Here is an 18,833-nt window from a genome sequence, read left to right as displayed (position 1 = left end):
CAACGCACCACTGGACTCCGCTCCCTGACAGTCCATTTAATGAACGCAAATCGTCAAATAGCGAAAAATAAAACAAATAAATTAATTAAATACTTTAAAAACTAAAAATTAGCAAAAAGAAAAGTCCAAAACACCATTTACTTGCACTTTCCTGCCACTTCCCGTCATTTCTCGAGTTGTTTCCTCTTGCTGCTCATTTTTCCGACTGTTCAACAGAATAAAAACTAACAAATTGAATTTTAATTTTAAAATTGCATTTAATTAATTCTTTTAAATGCCAATTTGTCCACTTTTTGATAATTGCTCCTGCGGCCAAATTGCACTACCGCAACTCAACCACTGCTTCAGTACTCCGAACCTAAACCCCAAACCCTAAACCCTAAACCCTAAACCCCAAACCCTAGAAAGTTATCAGCAAGAGCTGGGAAAGCCTGGGGCTCAAACGCGCAAAAGAATCGAAAATGAAAAATTCGTTTTTTGATTTATTTCTTTTTCCAGTTGCTTCTCGGCGTGGGGTGTACGTACACCCCACGGCTCCGTGCAGACATTGCAAATAAGACATTTCTGACTTTGCAGAAGACATTTAAATGCATTTTAGCAGATTTAAATGTCCTCTACAAAGTTATAAATATAATTAAATGCATTTAAATGCATTTAAATGCATTTAAATGCATTTAAATGCATTTAAATGCATTTAAAAGCACTAAATGCATTTAAACTCAAGTTTGCAAATTTGCATTTAACAGGAATTTGAATATTATTATTTTTCCCAAATGGCAATTTACTCATTAGGGCTGCAGACGCAGTTTTCATTTATTTCATTTTATTTGTTTTTAAATATTTGTTTTCTTTTCAAATGAACAGAAAAGTGAAATAAATAAAAAAGGAATTAATTGAATTAAAAGGAAATGCAAAAAAACAAAGAGACATTTAACACTTCTGCCAGTTCAAAGTGAAAGTCAACTGGCTCTGCTGCTGCTGCTGCTGCTGCTGCAGCTTCCGTTGCTGCTGCTGCAGTCGTCGCCGCTGCAGCAGCTGCTGCAGCTGCTGCTGCAGCTGCAGCAGCCTAAAAGGAGCCATAGATTACAAAAAAAACGCTGAGCAATGAATTCCTGCTGCTGCTGCAGTTGCTGCTGCTGCTGCTGCTGCTGCTGCTGCTGCAGCTCTGATTTGCTGCTTCCATGTTGAGGTGTACATACACCTCAACAGAAGCTGCCGAGCGCACAATTGACATAATACACTGAAAAACACCTCAGCAGCTTGCTGCAGCTGCTGCAGTAGTAGTTGCTGCTGCAGTTGCAGTTGCTGCTGCAGTCATAATTGCTGCTGCAGTTGCACTTGCTGCTGCAGTTGCAGTTGCTGCCGCAGTCGCATTCGCTGCTGCAGCAGCTGCTGCTGCTTGTGCTGCTGCTGCGACTGCAGCAGCAACAGGAAATCGCGTTAGAAAATAACAGAGACGCAACAAAGAGCAGCAGCAGCAGCAGCAGCAGCAGCAGCAGCAGCAGCAGCAGCAGCAAGGGCGCATCAGGACGCCGCATGAACACTCAAATAAGCAGCAGCACATATTTGAATTTCCATATTTATTTGATAATAAATAAATTTATTTATTTTTATTCTTTTTTTCTTTTTGCTGCTGTTGACTCTCCAGTGGCTACGGGGGCGGCAGCTGCGGCTTGAAAGCTGCTGCTGCTTCTGCTGCGCTTTTTGCTGCTGCAGCAGCAGCAGGGGCATAGAGCAGCTGCAGGCGGTCTGCTGCTGCTGCTGCCGGTGCTGCTGCTGCTGCAGCTGGCGCTTCTGCTGCTGCTGGCGCGTCAGCAGCAGCAGCAGCAGCAGCAGCATCAGCAGCAGCAGCGCTGCTGCGGCTCTCAACTGAAGCCACAGCAAGAGGCTCCGTGCCAGCAGCAGTTGGATGCAAAAAAGAGAAAATGGAAAAAATGTTTAAAGAATATAAAATCAAAAATAATAAAACGAAAATGAACAGAGTCAGGAAGCACCGCCTGCAGCAGCCCACGCCCCAAAACAGCAGCAGCAGCAGCAGCAGCAGCAGCAGCAACAGCAGCAGCAGCAACAGCAGCAGCAGCAGCAGCAGCAGAAAAAGTAGGAATGGTGAGTAATAGAAGAGCAGCAAATTAATTTGTAAATTAAAAATGAATTAAAAGTAATTGTCAATGAAAGGGCTTACGACTTGAGTGTACATACACCCCACCAAATGCACTTTGTATATATTTTAAAAAGCAAAAGTGGAAAAGAAATTAAATTAAAATTAAATTAAAATTAAAATAAAATAAAATTAAAATTAAATTAAAATTAAAAATGAAAAACTGCAGCTTGTGCCCGTTCAGGTGTACGTACACAACAGCACAAGTGGACATTTAATGCATTAAAATAAAAATAAAAAAAATATTTTTTAAATTAAAACAAATTACATTATTTAAAAGCCCAGAAAACACAAAGAGAGTAGCAAAGAATTGAAAAAGAAATAAATAAAATGAAATTAAAAAATTAAAAACAAAAATAAATAAAACTGAAACTTCCAAAAATCAAAAAATATTATTTAAAAACGACAAAGAGGAATCTAAAAACGCCAAAAAGTAAATAAATAAATAAATAAATAAATAAATAAATAAATAAATAAATAAATAAATAAATAATAATGAACAAATTAATTAATAAATACTAAAAAATAAATAAATAAATAAATAAATAAAATGTTGAAACTTCAAAAACTAAATTAGAGCTCCTTGCCTTTGCCTTGAGCGCTGCTGCCTTCGGCTCGCCTTCCGCAGCTCCATTGTAGCAGATCTAAAAATAAAAATAAAAAGAAATAAATAAATAAATAAATAAATAAATAGTAATTAATTAATTAATTAATTAATTAATTAATTAATTAATTAATTAGTTAATTAATTAATTAAAACATATAATAAATATAGAAATAAATACTGATAAATGGATGGGTAAATGTGTAATAAACAAAAAAATAAATAGCAATTAATTAATTAATTAATTAATTAATTAATTAATTAATTAATTAATTAACTAGCAAAAGAGATAATAAATATAGAGATAAATACTAATAAATGGATGGATAAATGTGTGTAAGTAAAGAAATGAAAGAGAAGTAAACAAATGAAAAGATAGATAAATTAATCAAATAAATAAACATATCAAATAAACTAAATAATTAAAAAGATAAACAAATAAATAAACAAACAAATAAACAAATAAATAAATAAATAATAAATAAGCAAATAGATAAATAAATAATAAAGAGTAAATAGGCCTCCAAAGTGCTGATGCATTCCCAGAAAAGAAAAAAAATTAATTTGCAGTTCTAGCGAATTCTCTTGAGTTTGAAAGGAATAAAAAATGAAAATAAAATGAAATAGATAAAAAGGAAATAAAGTAGTTGGGGGAGAAATAAAACAAATAAAGGGATAAAAGAAATGAGAGGAAATAAAAGAAACAAAAAGAAATAAAATAAATAAAATGAAATAAAAGAAAAGATCTTTTTGAAAACCCACTTGGAGTGCGCGTGGGCCTCCTGCATTTGCGTCTCAATGGAGTTAAGAGTTTCGCCTTGGGAGAAAATGAGATTGGCGAGGTCTTTGAAGATGCTGTTGGCCTGCAGCAGCAGCAAATAGTGAAATAAATTATATTTTGAATTAAATAAATTCAAATTTGAATTAAAATGAAACAAAAAGACTTCAAATTCGCAAAAATCGAAAAGAAACCGGGCCAACCGGGTGTACGTACACCCCAGCCCGCGCACCAAATCGAGACCGAACTGAAAGGCCATTAAAAAGAAGTTAAATAAAAGAATAAAAAGAAAAAATGAAATAAAATAATTAAAATAAGTAAATTAAAATAAAATAAATGAAATAAAAAGAGAAAGAAGAGAAAGAAACTGAAAAATAAGACAGGAGCCGCCACTGGGCAAGTGGAGAAACCAGAAACATCAAATTGATTAATTTGAAAACAAATAAAAGGCATTTATAATTCAATTTGAAAATAAATAAAATTAATAAATATATTTCAAAAGAAATAAAAAGAAATAAAAAGAAATAAAAAGAAATAAATAAAAATAAAAAAGAATTCAAAAACTCCCACCTGAGAAACCTGGGCGTGGATTCGCCGAATGCCTTCATAGCGATCTTCAGTTACAGCTTGCTGAAACAAAAAAGAATTAAATTTGATTTTAATTATTTGAATTTAAATTTAATTATTTTAAATATTAAATCTAATTAATTTAAATATTAAATTCAATTACTTTGAACATATATTTAATGGTGACTTGAATTTGAACTTAATTCTTTTAAATTTAATTTCAGTTATTTTAAATCTGCCAAAAGATTTATTTCAAGTTATAATTTAATTATTTTAAATATTAAATTCAATTATTTTAAAAAAGTGAAAGAATTACTTAAATTCAAATTCAATTATTTTAAATAATACAAAAGGGTAATTTGAAGTTGATTAAACTTCTTTAAATAAATAAATAAAAGGAATAAATTAAATTAAATTTCTTCTAAATCCCTTCAAATCCCACTAGGCCATCTTCTGCAACAAATCTTAAAATTCAGGAATTATTAAAATAAATTAAAATAAAAGAATAATAAATAAACAAACCCACAATTATCAAAAGTAAATTGAAGTAAAAGAATAAGAAATATATAAAATCCAAAATAATTAAAATAAAATAAATGAAAATAAATTAATTAATTTTTAATTTTAATTTTTCCTTACAGACAGCAACGCGTCGTTCTCCGAGACGAAGTCAAACTCCCTGCGCATGCAAAAAATAGAATAAAAATAAAATAAAATAAAAACAAATAAATAAAATAAAAAACTAACAAAGAAATAAAATAAATAAATACAGATAAAAGAATAAAACAAACAATAAATAAAAAGACAGAATAGACAAATTGAAATTGCGAAATAAAAGATATAAAAGGTGTAATTAAAAAAGATAAAACGGAAAAGAAATGAAGATTTTAATTATTTAATAACGACAAGGAATTGGAGATAATAATAAATAAAAAAGGCAAAAAGAAAATAAAAAACAAATTAAAGGAATTAAATTCTGAAGAAGTGATAAATAATAAACAATAAAATAAAAACGGTAAAAGAAAAACAACCTATGATTAATAAAAAATAAAAAATAACAACTAACGAATAATAAACAACACTTAATAAGAATTAATCAATAATAATTACTAAATAATAAACAATAAATAATAAACAAACAGTAACAAACAGCAAACAATAAATAATAAAAAATAAATAACAAATAATAAATAATAAGTAATAAATAACAAATAATAATAAAAAACAAATAAATAAAAATGAATTAAATGACTTTCGGCTTTCAAACAAAAGCCCGCTGAAGAACTGCATTCCAAAGACTTAAAAACGAAATAAACAAACTAACCAAACTAATTAATTAATTAATTAATTAATTAATTAATTAATTAATTAATTAATTAATTAATTAATTAATTAATTAATTAATTTATTAAATTATTTATTTATTTATTTATTTATTTAATTACGCGATATCTCTGCAGTCTTCTGTGATGAACAAATTGTCCGTCTCGTCGCCGCCGTAGGCGCCGGCCTGCGGTGTACGTACACCCGAAAACGGGGGCGGAAAGAATTCATTTAAAACGAAACTGAAAAACAAATATTTATTTATTTATTTATTTATTTATTTATTTATTTGATTATTTATTTATTTATTTATTTATTTATTTATTTCCACTTTAGGCCTCACATTTTCCATGTCCAGAATGACTTTGGAGCTTTCCCCGTAACTCAAAGGGCGGGCCTCCTCGCCATCTGCTGCTGCTGCTGCTGCTGCTGCTGCTGCTGCTGCTGCTGCTGCTGGGTTGTTTGTGCGCTCTGCAGCAAGCCGGACTTGGTCAGACAAGTCCTGGACCCTTCGAATCTGAAGAAAATCAAAACAAAATAAAACCTAGGGTTTAGGGTTTAGGGTTTAGGGTTTGCTTCTGCTTGAAAACGCGCAAAAAGCTCCTCGAAAACAACCCTGGTTAGGGTTTAGGGTTTAGGGTTAGAGTTTACGGCTCAGGGTTTAGGGTTAGGGTTTAGGGTTTAGGGTTTAGGGTTTACTTCTGCTTGAAAATGCGCAAAGAGCTTTTCGAAAAGAAATTTGTCTCTTTGCTTTTCTATGGAGTCAATTTCTGCTTCGGCGGTTTGCTGCTGCTCCTGCAGCCATCTGCAGCAGCAGCAGCAGCAGCAGCAGCAGCAGCAGCAGCAGCAACAGCAGCAAAGTTTTTAAGTCAATTGAAAATTTAAATAAATAAATCATCAGCAGACAAGTAAATAAATGGATAAATAAATGAGTGAATTACATAATTTGAATTGAAAATAAATAAATAAATCCATGCGAAACCAAGAGCTGAACCCTAAACCCTAAACCCTAAACCCTAAACCCTAAACCCCAACTCAAAAGAACGCAACCGCAAAATGAAGAGAAAGACAAACTCTACTACAAAACCCCACACCCTAAGCCCCAAACCCGAAGCCCCAAACCCTAAACCCCAAACCCTAAACCCCAAACCCTAAACCCTAAACCCTAAACCCTAAACCCTAATTGGCTCACGATTTGAAGGCGGTTTCGGTTTGCAAAATGACATCGAAAGTTTGCTTCAGCTTGTCATGCAAAGACTCCACAATTCGGCGAGATATGAAGTTGCGGTTTAGATTCCGCAGCTGCGCGCGCAAACCCTAAACCCTAAACCCTAAACCCTAAACCCTAAACCCTAAACCCTAAACCCTAGAGCGTGTCGAGGCCCAGCCCCTCCCCAAGAGCAATTCGGGCAGCACTCTCAGCAGAGGCCCTACTGGTGTGCGCTGCAAACAACTCGCTAAATCCCAAACCCTAAACCCTAAACCCTAAACCCTAAACCCTAAACCCTAAACCCTAAACCCTTGCTTACGTTTGCCTCGATGCTCTGCAAGTTGCTTCGGATGGTTTGGATATTCGCTCTGACGATTGCATCGTAACTGCGAGGCCCTGAGGGAAACGCAAAACCCTAAACCCTAAACCCTAAACCCTAAACCCTAAACCCTAAACCCTAAACCCTAAACCCTAAACCCCCCTAAACCCTAAACCCTAAACCCTAAACCCTAAACCCTAAAACCCTAAACCCTAAACCCTAAACCCTAAAGAAGGGCGAAATGTTGCACAGCGAAGTCAACAAACTGTTCACCAACGCGGGGGTGTTTCCCGCGCCCTGCATAAACCCTAAACCCTAAACCCTAAACCCTAAACCCTAAACCCTAAACCCTAAACCCTAAACCCTAAACCCCCACCCTAAACCCTAAACCCTAAACCCTAAACCCTAAACCCTAAACCCTAAACCCTAAACCCTAAACCCTATTATTTTAATTCCCCGAAGAGAATGCGTGGCTTTGGTGTCTGGAACTCTGGAAAGGAGGCGACAAAGGCGCCGCAGACCTGCAGCTAAACCCTAAACCCTAAACCCTAAACCCTGCGTTTTGAGCCTTGAGCCCAAACCCCAAACCCTAAACCCTAAACCCTAAACCCTAAACCCTAAACCCTAAACCCTAGCTCACCCGAAGAGCGCAGCGCCTCCCTCTCGTCTACTAAAGGCTCTGTGCCCGGCAGCGGCGTTGGGCGAACGACGAAAGACATGCTGTACGTACACCTGAAGTTTGTTTGTTTTCTTTTTTTCTTTTTATTTTATTTATTTTATTTTCTGAACTTTTGTTGTTTTATTATTTGTTTTATTTAATTTCTGAAATTCCCTTTTTTATTTCTTCTTTCTCTTCCGGTGTACCTCCACCTTCCCCGCGGCGGCTGGAAGGGCGCTAGGGTTTTGGGGTGTACGTACACCGCGAGCCCGCCGGCCCTAAACCCTAAACCCTAAACCCTAACCCCCAAACCCCAAACCCTAAACCCTAAACCCTCGGGGGAGTCGCGGTGTGTGCTGCTGCTGCTGCTGCTGCTGCTGCTGCTGCTGCTGCTGCTGCTGCTGCGCGCGGCGGGGCGGGCAGCAGCAAATGGAGTTGAGGGGAGAAGGCGGAGGAGAGCGGAAGGGCCTGCGGTGTCTGTACACCCGAATTGCAGAGAAAGCGCAGCAGCAGCCGAAAGCGACTTTGCATGCGCGGGGGGTTTTCGGGGTTTGTTGAGGAGCTGCGGAGTTGGAGAAAAGAAGAAAATGGAAAGAAATGAATTAAAAGGAGTTTAAAAGGAGAAGCGGAGAGCGAGAACTGGCGGAGAGAATAGCGAACGGCTGCTGCGCTGCGCTGCAGGCGGGCGGGGGCTTCTTCGCCGGCGTTTGACGCGGAACTTTTCTTCGAGAAGTGCCAAATTGAATTTTAATTCCATTAAAAGAATTAATTTGCAAATTCCGACGCAGACAACGCCGCTGCAGGGCTGCAGGCAGCAGGCGCCGCCGCTGCCGCTGCTGCAGCAGCTCATCGGATCTGCAGCAACCCGCGGGAAACCAGCCACCAAATGCACTTGTCTTTCGCATTTTAGTCCTTTATTCTGCATTTTTCCGCCAAATTTCCCAAAATCCCGCAAAGATTCCGCGAAATTTGGATTTAAAAGTGGGCTTTCGGCGGCGCGGAGCTGCGCCCATGTGCCACCGCGAGGTGTACATACACCTGAATTTTCTGCGCGCGCAGTTTCTGAATTTCGCCCATTGAGTCTTCACTTGTTCCTTTTTGGGGAATTTTGGGTCATTTTTTTCGCTCTTTTCTGCTCTTTTGCTCCGGAATCACAATGAGTCCGCGATCCCGCTGCTTTTCGCTCCTGCTGCTCCTTTTTTCCTTCTTTTTTCCCCTTAAAATCCTCTTTTTCGCCCACTCCGCCGCTGCTATCATGTTCGACTTGCCCCCCCAGGCCCGCGAGTGCTTCTTCGTCAAGTGCTCCGACCAGGAGTCCGAGATCACCGGGTGAGCAGCAGCTGCTGCAGCACTTCAACTGCAGCAGCAGCAGCTGCAGCAGCAGCAGCTGCAGCAGCAGCTGCAGCAGCAGCTGCAGCAGCTACTGCTGCTGCAGCAGCTGCTGCAGCATCAGCAGCAGCTTCCAGCGGACCCGCTAACACTCCTCCTGCAGCCACGCAGCAGCAGCAGCAGCAGCAGCAGCAGCAGCAGCAGCCCCATGCCCGAGCTCCACCTGCTGCTGCTGCTGCTGCTGCAGCAGCAGCAGCAGCAGCAGGTGGAGCTTGGGCATGGGGCCAGCAGTTTTCTTTTTTTGACTTTGTGTCTTTTGCATGCATCTTCTGAGCTGCTGAAGACTCTGCTGTCTTCTTCTAATTCATATTCAGTTTATATTCCTTTTCAACTCCCCTGCTGCTGCTGCTCCCGCTGCTGCTGCTGCTGCTCCCGCTGCTGCTGCTGCTGCTGCTGCTGCTCCCGCTGCTGCTGCTGCTGCTGCTGCTACTCCCGCTGCTGCTTCCGTGCTGCTGCTGCTATAGTCTCTCCCGCCCTTGTTCCCGGCGCTGCTGCTGCTGCACCCCTGCTGCACCCCTGCTGCTGCTGCTGCTGCTGCTGCTGCTGCTGCTGCAGGTCTTACCAGTCCTTCTTCGGAGACGGCAGCATAAGAGTTTCTGTCGAAGGGCCAGTGCCTTCCCATCGTGCTGCTGCTGCTGCTGCTGCTGCGCTGCCGCCGATGACTCCGCTCTTTTCTTCTGTGGAGGAGACAGCGCAGCTGCATGCAAAGGTGCTTTTTCTTTTCTTTTTTTCTTTTTTTTAATTCTTTTTTTAATTCTTTTTTTAATTCTTTTAATTCTTTTTTCCTTTTATTCTTTTGTTTCTTCTTTTCTTTTCTTTAATTCTCTTTTTCCGCTTTTTTTCCGCCTTTTTGGACCCAAAATCCTCCAAAATGGAAAATCCAATTCTTGCTGCTGATGCTATTTGCTGCTTTGTGTGCTGCTGCTGCTGCTGCTGCTGCTGCTGCTGCTGTGTGATCTTTAATTCTCTTTTTCCGCTTTTTTTCCGCCTTTTTGGACCCAAAATCCTCCAAAATGGAAAATCCAATTCTTGCTGCTGATGCTATTTGCTGCTTTGTGTGCTGCTGCTGCTGCTGCTGCTGCTGCTGCTGCTGTGTCTGCAACTACCGCTGCGTGATTCCTACAAATTATTATTACTATTATTATTATTATTATTATTATTATTATCATTATTATTATTATTATTATTATTATTTATTATTATTATTATTATTATTATTATTATTATTATTATTATTATTATTATTATTATTACATCCATAGTTATTATTACGAATCAATATGAATTGCCCTTATATGTGCGCTGCTTCTGCTGCTGCTGCTGCTGCTGCTGCTGCTGCTGCTGCTGCTGCTGCTGCTGCTGCTGGTGCGCAGCTGCCTCTGCGGGGGGAGTACGCGGTGTGCGTGCGGAGTCTGTTGTCTTTTGAGCAAACAGTGACAATAGACTTTCATTTGCAAACTCAAGAAAAGAATTCCCACCCCAACCAGCTGGCCCTCGAAGACGAGGCTTTGAAGCTCAAGGGGCTCATGAACGAAGTTCTGCAGAAGGTAGCAGCAGCAGCAGCAGCAGCAGCAGCAGCAGCAGCAGCAGCAGCAGCAGCGGCAACGGCAGCGGAGGTTTAGCAGCAGCAGCAGCGGGAAAGGCAGAGGTGGAGGAGCCGCAGCAGCTGCTGCAGTAGAGGAGTAGTCGCAGCAGCAGTAGCAGCAGCAGTTGCAGCAGCAGTGGCAGCAGAGGCGTGGTAGTAGCAGCAGCAGCAGCAGCAGCAACTATAGCAGCAGCAGCAGCAGCAGCAGCAGCAGATATAACGAAAGAAGCTGCGAAAAGCCGCATTTGAGCAGCAGCAGACATCAAAAGAAAGCAGAATAAATGCGTCATTTGAATTGAATGATTAGAACTGAATTGTTTGGATTGAATTAATTAAATTAAGAAGTTTTAACTGAATTAATTAAACTGTTTTGTTTGCATGCAGGCGAACTCGCTGTTCGAGCAGCAGTCGCATGCAATGGTGCGGCTGGGGGTGCATGCGGAGTTGGGGGAGTCGACGCGGCGGCGGGCGACTTTGTGGAAATCGATCCAAATGGGCATGCAATTGGTGCTAACTGCGTTGCAAATATACTTTGTGAAGTCTTATTTCGAAGTTAAAACCATTGTGTGAAAAACGGCAGCAAAAACGAACAAAAATGACCCAAACTGCGCCGACTGCGCGCCCGCGCGCCGCGTTCAGGTGTACGTACACCCCGCGCGCTGGACGTACACCCCACGGGGTGTACGTACACCGCGCGGCCAGCGAACGCGCGCGCCGGAAAACTCGCCGAAAGAGTTTTTAATTCCAATTTTCGCCTTTTCGCCCCTCGCAGTTCAAAATAAAACAAAATTAAACAAAAATAAACAAAAATAAAACAAAAATGAAACAAAAATGCGCAAAAATTCAACTTCGGGACCTCGGATTCGCGCGGCAGCGCCAGGGAGGAGTTTCAAAGGACCCCACCGCGGAACTGAGTGCAAAGGAGGCACAAAACGCGATTGAAGTGCAAATATTGCAACACAAATGAATTATAAATGATTATAAATGATTATAAATGAATTATAAATGAAATATAAACGAAATATAAATGAATTGCATTTATATTCGTGCGCTGTATGTACATGCTTTAGCCCCACTCGCTCGCGCGCTTCTCGCACCTGCGTGTACACCTGAAACCGCAGCTCCTCTTGTTCAGTTTTTGAGGAAATTCAAAACTCATTTAATAAAACTTTTGCAAACAATTCAAAAAGAATTCTAAACTGCAACAAATTAAAATAAAACTTTTGCAAACAATTCAAAAAATAACTCTAAAGTGTTCACCTAACTGAAGCAAATTAGTTCAACTAGTTTTGCTGCTGCAGCTCAGCTGCAGTCAAGAAGTCTTCAAAAGGGAAAAACTTTCTTCGTTTTTTGCTGCAGCAGATTAGGCCTTCAAGTACCCCCTTTGCTGTAGCTAGCTGCAGCTAGCTACAGCTTGCTGCAGCTAGCTGCAGCTAGCTGCAGCTTGCTGCAGTTTGCTGCAGTTTGCTGCAGTAAGCTGCAGCTTGCTGCAGCTAGCTGCAGCAGTTGCAGCTAGCTGCAGCTAGCTGCAGCTTACTGCAGCAAAGAGACTGCGGCTAGCTGTCGCTGAGTAGTAGCGCGAGCAGCAGCAACAGCAGCAGCAGCAGCAGCAAGCAGCAGCAGCAGCAGCAACAACAGCAAGAACAACAGAAGCAGCAGCAGCAGCAGCAGCAACAGCCGACTTTCTTATTTCCGTTTCTGAATCAAAACGAAAGTGAATCATTTAAATTTAAATTTAAATTTAAATTTAAATTTGATTTGAATTTAAATTGAATATGAATTGAATTTAAATTCAAATTAAAACAAACTTGAATTTAAATTTGAATTCAAATTCAAATTTGATTATAAATTTGAATTTGGATATAAATCGAATTTGAATTTGAATTTAAATTTAAAATTGAATTTGAATTTAAAATTCAGATTCAAGATTGAATTTGAATTTGAATTTAAAATTGAATTTGAATTTGAATTTAAAACGGAATTTAAATTTAAATTCAATTTTAAATCCTTAAATCTAATTTTAAATCCTTATATCTAAATTTAAATTCAAATTTAAATTTAAATTTAAATTTAAATTTAAAATTAAATTTAAATTTAAATTTAAATTTAAATTTAAATTTAAATTTAAATTTAAATTCGGAAGCGGAAATGAGAGAGTCGGCGGCGGTCTCAGCGCGACGCGCAAAAGCCCCGAATTGAATCTGCAAATTTGGATTTTTGAATTTGAATTTTTTTTTTGAATTTGAATATTAAAATGAAAAAAGATTTAATAAATTCAAATATTAAATTAAATAAAAGAAATATTAAATTAAATATTTGAATTTATTCCGCTTTCCACTTTTGAATTCAACTTCGCCGCTGCTCGCGATCTGACCCGGGACAGCGAGGCTGCCGTTCTTGAATCGGAAAGAACCGGAAAAGAAATCGAATGAATTCAAAACGAATTTAAAATGAAATTAAAATAAATTTAAAATAAATTTAAAATAAATTTAAAATGAATTTAAATCAATTTAAAACAATTTAAAACAATTCAATTTGAATTCAATTTGAATTCAAGTTTCCGGGAGAGGCGCCGCCGCCGCGGGAGATCGGCGGAGTGTCGGGAAGCAGTAACTGGAATTGTTTCTCGTTTTGAATTTAATTGAATTCATTTTATTTATTTAATTTAATTTATTTTATTTATTTTATTTAATTTATTTATTTAATTCGAAATCAAAAAACTTTCTCGAATTCCTTTTCAGAAACTTCACTGCGTTCTCGCTGCAGCGGTCGCCCACTGGTTCGGGTGTCTAGGCACCCCCGAGATCGCCGCTGCAGCTCTTTGCAGCTTTCTTGCTTTCATTTATTTCCACTTTTATTATTTTTATTTATTTATTTCATTTTAATTCGTCTTCAGGGCTTTTGTTTCCGCGCGTCCAGGTGTATCGACAGCGCGCACAAGTCCCGCCAACTGTCTTCAGCGGATTTTCCAGTCGACGCTTTTGCTGCTTCCACACTCCTAATAAGCAGCAGCAACAGCAGCAGCAACAGCAGCAGCAACAGAAGCAGCAGCAGCAACAGCAGCAGCAACAGCAGCAGCAACAGCAGCAGCAACAGCAGCAGCAGCAGCAGCAGCAGCAACAGCAGCCGCAGCAGCAATAGTCGCAGCAGCACAAGAAGACGCAGCTGCTGCAGGACCAGCACCCAGGAACAGCAGCAGCAGCAGCAAAAGCAGCAGCAGCAGCAGCGGCAAAAAGGACAAGAGCTGCTGAACCAGCAGCAGCAGCAGCAGCAGCAGCAGGATGGATTAAAATTGCTTTGTTTGCTTCTTGCTGCTGCTGCTCCAACTTGAAAATGAAAATAACTTTTCATTTTCTCTCGGGCCGGCGTGGCCTGCAGCAGCTGCTGCTGAGTGCTTGTTCAATTTGCTTCCTGATTTGCTGCTGCTGCTGCTGCTGCTCTTTTGCTGCTGCTGCTGCTGCTGCTGCTCTGCTGCTAAGTGTGTTTGCTGTTTGCATATAAGCGGCAGCAGGAGACTTGGCGAAGATTTTAATTTAGTTGAAGTGTGGAAAGTTCTTTTGCTGCTGCTGCCTTTGCAGTTTGCTGCTGCAGTGCTGCAGCAGTTTCACCGCATGACCGGGCACTGGGAAGCAACAGAGGTGGGGGGGCGCTTGGCAATAAGGAAGAAGCCGAAAGGAAAAAAAAAAGAAGAAAGAGTCATTTTATCGGTGGAAGGTCTCGAAAAAGGTAAATAAAATAAAATAATATAACTTTCAAACTGCTTTTTAATTCTCAAAAGCGAAATCAAGTGAAGGCGGAGCGTCTTGAAATTCAGTGCAGAGTCAGCGGTTTCGGGTGTACGTACACCTCAGCACCGTCGAACTTCGCGAGTTTCAAAGGGGAAAATATGTTCAAAACTTTCCGTTTTCACGGAATGGGGAATGGAAAGAAAGTAGTTTTTGATTTAATTCGGAAAAGTTCGCGAAACTGTGGAGAAAAGCGGGAGAAAGTTGAATTTGCGTGGCAGAAATTCAAGTTCAGGTTTCGCGTTTTCGCGTCCGATCTCGTTATTTCCGGGTCATTTAAAGCAGAAAAAAGAACGAAAAAAGGATTTATTATTATTTTTTATGTTTTTCTATTATTATTTATTGATTTTTGGAATTTAAATTCGGAAATTTGAGTTTTTGCGGCGGCGCGCAGCGGGAGTTGAATCTTCGGCCGCAGTGTTCGGCAGCGGGCCGGAGTTTTTGCAGCTTTCCTTTTTGCTGATGGCGGTTTTTCGCGGAGTGGTTTTCGAAAGAGATTTAAAAAAGGTTTTCGACCTTTTGCCTCTTCTTCTCGCGTGGACTCAAATTGCAAAAAGACAAAATGCTTTTTTCGCCTTTCCCGCTTTTCCCTTCAAGTTCGTTCTCCCCGCCCTCGCGGCCCTCGAGCCCTCCCAGCCCCAAACCGAGCACCTCGACAAAGTCTCCAAGGCCAGCAAACCACGATTTAGGGTTTAGGGTTTGGGGTTTACGCTGCAGCGCCTAGGGTGCGGCGTTAAGGGTTTGGGGTTTGGGGTTTGGGGTTTAGGGTTTAGGGTTTAGGGTTTACGCTGCAGGGTTTAGGGTTTGGGCAGGCTTAGGGTTTGGGGGTTCGGGTTTAGGGTTTAGGGTTTGGCGCGGTTTAGGGAGCTAGGGTTTAGGGTTTAACGCTAAACCCTAGCGTGACGAGGCCGTCTCAAACCCTAAACCCTAAACCCTTGAAAAATAAATCTTTTATTTTTATTTTGTTTTTTGTTTTTAGTTGCAAATGGAGGCTCATAAGGCTTTTCCAGAGATGGACAAAGAAGAAATTGAAATGCAACTTGATTTGGATAATGCAATTGAAGAATCTGTTTTCGAAATTATTGTCAAAAAGGGTATTTCAAACCACTCTAGGGTTTAGGGTTTAGGGTTTAGGGTTTAGGGTTTGGGGCTTAGGGTGCACGGTTTAGGGTTTAGGGTTTGGGGACTTGTGCACAGAGGGGCTCACTGCTAAGGGTTTAGGGTTTAGGGTTTAGGGTTTAGGGTTTAGGGTTTGGGCCTGCTGCTGCAGCGCATCCTTAAAAGAAACAAAAGCTGCCACCGCAGCAGCAGCAAATAACCATTTTTGAATTGAATTAAATTAAATTTAAATTAAATCAAATAAGAACAAATCAAGCCAAATTTAAATCAAATTTAAATCAAATTTAAATCAAATTTAAATCAAATTTAAATCAAATTAAATCAAATTAAATCAAATTTAAATCAAATTAATTCAAATTAAATCAAATTAAATCAAATTAAATGAAATTAAATCAAGTTTAAACCAAGTTTAAATCAAATTTAAATCAAATTAAATCAAATTAAATCAAATTAAATCAAATTTAAATCAAATTAAAACAAATTTAAATCAAATTAAATCAAATTTAGGTCAAATAAAGTGAAACAAAGTGGATTTAGATCGAATTAAATCCAATTTAAGTCAAATCAAGTCAAATTTAAGCCAAATTAGATAAAATTAAACCAAATAAAACCAAATTAAATCGAATTAAATCCAATTAAATCCAATAAATAAATAAATTAAATAAATTTCCTGAAATTGTGAAATAGGAATTCCGTTGGCGAACCACCACCGGCACGGGTCGTACTTCGCGGAGTGTATGGACAGCCGAGACTCGCTGCTGAAGTGTCTGCAGAAGAAGAACAAAAGGGGGAAAGAGTTGAGTCATTATTTATTGTCTCGAGCAGTTTTTTTGTTGTTTAAAATGGCAAAACCCTCTGCGAAAACTGGAGAAAAAGAAAAAGGAGAAGAAAAGGACCTGGGAAATCCAAAAACCAATCCAAAAGACCAAAAACTAATCCAAAAAAACGAAAAAGACTCCAACCAAAATGTCCTCCATTTCTTTCTCTCCAGACAATTCTGGAAAGATGAAGAAAATGCTACTAAGACCATGGAAGAACTCTTCGCAAGAACCAACTTCTACGCATACTCCGTCTTCAACTACCTCCAGGCAACTAGGGTTTAGGGTTTAGGGTTTAGGGTTTAGGGTTTAGGGTTTGGGGTTTAGGGTTTAGGGTTTAGGGTTTGGGGTTTAGGCTTTGGTGTTTAGGGTTTAGGGTTTGGGGTTTAGGGTTTAGGGTTTGGGGTTTAGGGGTTAAGGGTTAGGGTTTGGGGGTTAGGGTTTGGGGGTGAGGGCTTGGGGGTTAGGTTTTGGGGGTTAGGGTTTCGAGTTTGGGGTTTAGAGTTTAGGGTTTGGGGCTGGGGTTTATAGGGTTAGGGTTTAGGGTTTAGGGTTTAGGGTTTGTTTCTTCAGAACAACCTGGAGAAAGAGAGTTCAGTAACGGTAAGAGCAGCAAATTGAATTTGAGAAGAAGTGAAGAATGCCGCGCCAGTTTGGACAGCTAGGGTTTAGGGTTTAGGGTTTAGGGTTTAGGGTTTAGGGTTTAGGGTTTGGGTTGTTTGGCCCCCTGAAATGCCGTTTTTGTGCAGCTTTAATTTCCATTTGTTTGGTTTTTGAAAATAGTTATTTATAATATTCTTTTCAAAATAAATAAATTGATAAAAATAAATTTTATTTATTTTTATTTATTTTTAATTTCCACTTTTTTATTTCCCTCTGCAGGAACTGCTGCAAGAAGTGATGGAGCAGTTCCAAACTGCAGAAACGGTAATTACAAAATAAATAAATAAATAAATTAAAATAAATAAGTGAATAAATCAATTAATTAATAAGCAAACTAATAAATAAGTTAATTAATTAATTAATTAATTAATTAATTAATTAATTAATTAATTATTCAATTGATTATTAAATTGATAAAAGTAAGTTAATTAGTTAATTAAGGAATAAACTAATTAACTTATTTATTTACTTAATTCAAATTGCTGAAGTTATTTGGCATTACTAATAGTCCCGATTTTATGATTAATTTTTTGATTATTTATTTATTTATTTATTTATTTATTTATTCATTAATTCAGATATTTATTTATTTATTTATTTATTTTATTTCATTTATTTTTTGCAGGAGGCGAAGGCTCTTTCTGAGGAGCACAAAATGCAAATTGAGAAATCTGTAATTTGAACCAATTAAATTAAATTGGTTAATTTAATTTGATTTAATTTAATTTGATTTAATTTGATTTAATTTGATTTGATTTAATTTGACTTAATTGAATTTAATTAAATTTAATTTAATTTTGCACAAAATGCAGTCAACAGCATTTCAAACAAATCAATTTTGCATCCCTTCACCCCCCCCCAGCGGCCCATGGGTTTAGAGTTTAGGGTTTAGGGTTTAGGGTTTAGGGTTTAGGGTTTAGGGTTTGCGTGCAGTTTGAGGGTTTTGTGGAGTTTGCGGGAGCGAAGAGCCCGGAGTCTGTGGCTCTCGCGGTGGGGGAAAAGAAGTCGGGATTAAAAGAATGGAATTTAATTTTTAATTTCGAAAAAATGAAAAACTTTTGCAAAGAAAAAAACACTTTCTGCAAAGTGCTTCTCAGACAGCTCCTCAGGACCAGTGAGCGCTCCCGTTTCCGTCATTTATTCTCCATCTATGCCTCATTTTTTGTTTATTTTTGTTTATTTATTGTTTATTTATTATTATTTTATTATTTATTTATTTTATTTCCTTTATTTGCTTCATTTATTTGTCTCCAAGTCGCTTTCTTTCCGTTTCGCCTCCAGCGGCTGTTTCATGGGGTGTACGTACACCCCAGACATGCGCGCGGTGGGAGGCGTTTCGTTTTTGTTCGTTTTAAATCGAAATTAAAAGTTTTAAATTGCAATTAAAAGTTTTTAATTACATTTTAGTGTTTTAAATCACAATTTGTTGCTTTTAGTTGCAACTTTTCGCTCCAATTCTCTCTTTTTCGATGCAGGTCCCTCCATCAAAAACGCCTTGGCTGTGGAAGAATTCAAACTTATGCTCCGCGCAATTCTCGTGCGAAGAAACAAAATAATTAAAATTAATTATTTCTTTTTATTTTATTTATTTATTTATTATTCGATTATTTGTTTATTTGTTTTACTTTGCCTTGTTTTATTTTGTTTATTTGTTTTACTTTGCCTTTTGTTTTATTTTGTTTATCTGTTTCAAGCGTTTTATTTGTCATATTTGGTTTACTTCTTTTATTTCTCATATTTCTTTTCTTTATTATAGTTGGTTTGTTTGTTATAGCTGGCTTACCTGTTTTATTTATTTTATTTGTTTTATTTGTTCCATTTGTTTTATTTTCTTTATTTGTTTTATTTGTTTTAATA

At 38.3% G+C, this 18,833-nt stretch overlaps 4 protein-coding genes across 4 annotated transcripts; 3 read left to right on the top strand and 1 right to left on the bottom strand.

Annotated features, from left to right (window-relative positions):
- Positions 1 to 5,548: 5,548 nt before the first annotated feature.
- Positions 5,549 to 7,678, bottom strand: ENH_00036510 (SNARE domain-containing protein, putative; the record flags this gene model as incomplete). The annotated part of the gene is made up of 6 exons (XM_013580451.1): positions 5,549 to 5,617; positions 5,774 to 5,947; positions 6,130 to 6,235; positions 6,623 to 6,732; positions 6,960 to 7,036; positions 7,600 to 7,678. 6 exons carry the CDS (start codon positions 7,676 to 7,678, stop codon positions 5,549 to 5,551), a joined length of 615 nt encoding a protein of 204 aa, XP_013435905.1.
- Positions 7,679 to 8,773: 1,095 nt separating this feature from the next.
- On the top strand, positions 8,774 to 10,628 carry ENH_00036500 (hypothetical protein, conserved; the record flags this gene model as incomplete). Its single annotated transcript, XM_013580450.1, has 3 exons — positions 8,774 to 8,946; positions 9,562 to 9,715; positions 10,380 to 10,628. The coding sequence occupies 3 exons, from the start codon at positions 8,774 to 8,776 to the stop codon at positions 10,626 to 10,628; spliced, it is 576 nt and encodes a 191-aa protein (XP_013435904.1).
- Positions 10,629 to 12,739: 2,111 nt separating this feature from the next.
- On the top strand, positions 12,740 to 13,732 carry ENH_00036490 (hypothetical protein; the record flags this gene model as incomplete). Its single annotated transcript, XM_013580449.1, has 2 exons — positions 12,740 to 12,757; positions 13,511 to 13,732. The coding sequence occupies 2 exons, from the start codon at positions 12,740 to 12,742 to the stop codon at positions 13,730 to 13,732; spliced, it is 240 nt and encodes a 79-aa protein (XP_013435903.1).
- Positions 13,733 to 16,337: 2,605 nt separating this feature from the next.
- Positions 16,338 to 18,094, top strand: ENH_00036480 (hypothetical protein, conserved; the record flags this gene model as incomplete). Its single annotated transcript, XM_013580448.1, has 5 exons — positions 16,338 to 16,592; positions 16,887 to 16,916; positions 17,196 to 17,240; positions 17,910 to 17,966; positions 18,074 to 18,094. The coding sequence occupies 5 exons, from the start codon at positions 16,338 to 16,340 to the stop codon at positions 18,092 to 18,094; spliced, it is 408 nt and encodes a 135-aa protein (XP_013435902.1).
- Between the last annotated feature and the right edge of the window lie 739 nt (positions 18,095 to 18,833).

This window comes from Eimeria necatrix, genomic scaffold (genome assembly GCF_000499385.1).
Source record: "Eimeria necatrix Houghton genomic scaffold, Enh_scaff268, whole genome shotgun sequence".
NCBI classification, from domain to species: domain Eukaryota; phylum Apicomplexa; class Conoidasida; order Eucoccidiorida; family Eimeriidae; genus Eimeria; species Eimeria necatrix.
The sequence above is the reverse complement of the archived record's forward strand: the minus strand, read 5'-3'. Positions and strand labels throughout refer to the sequence as shown.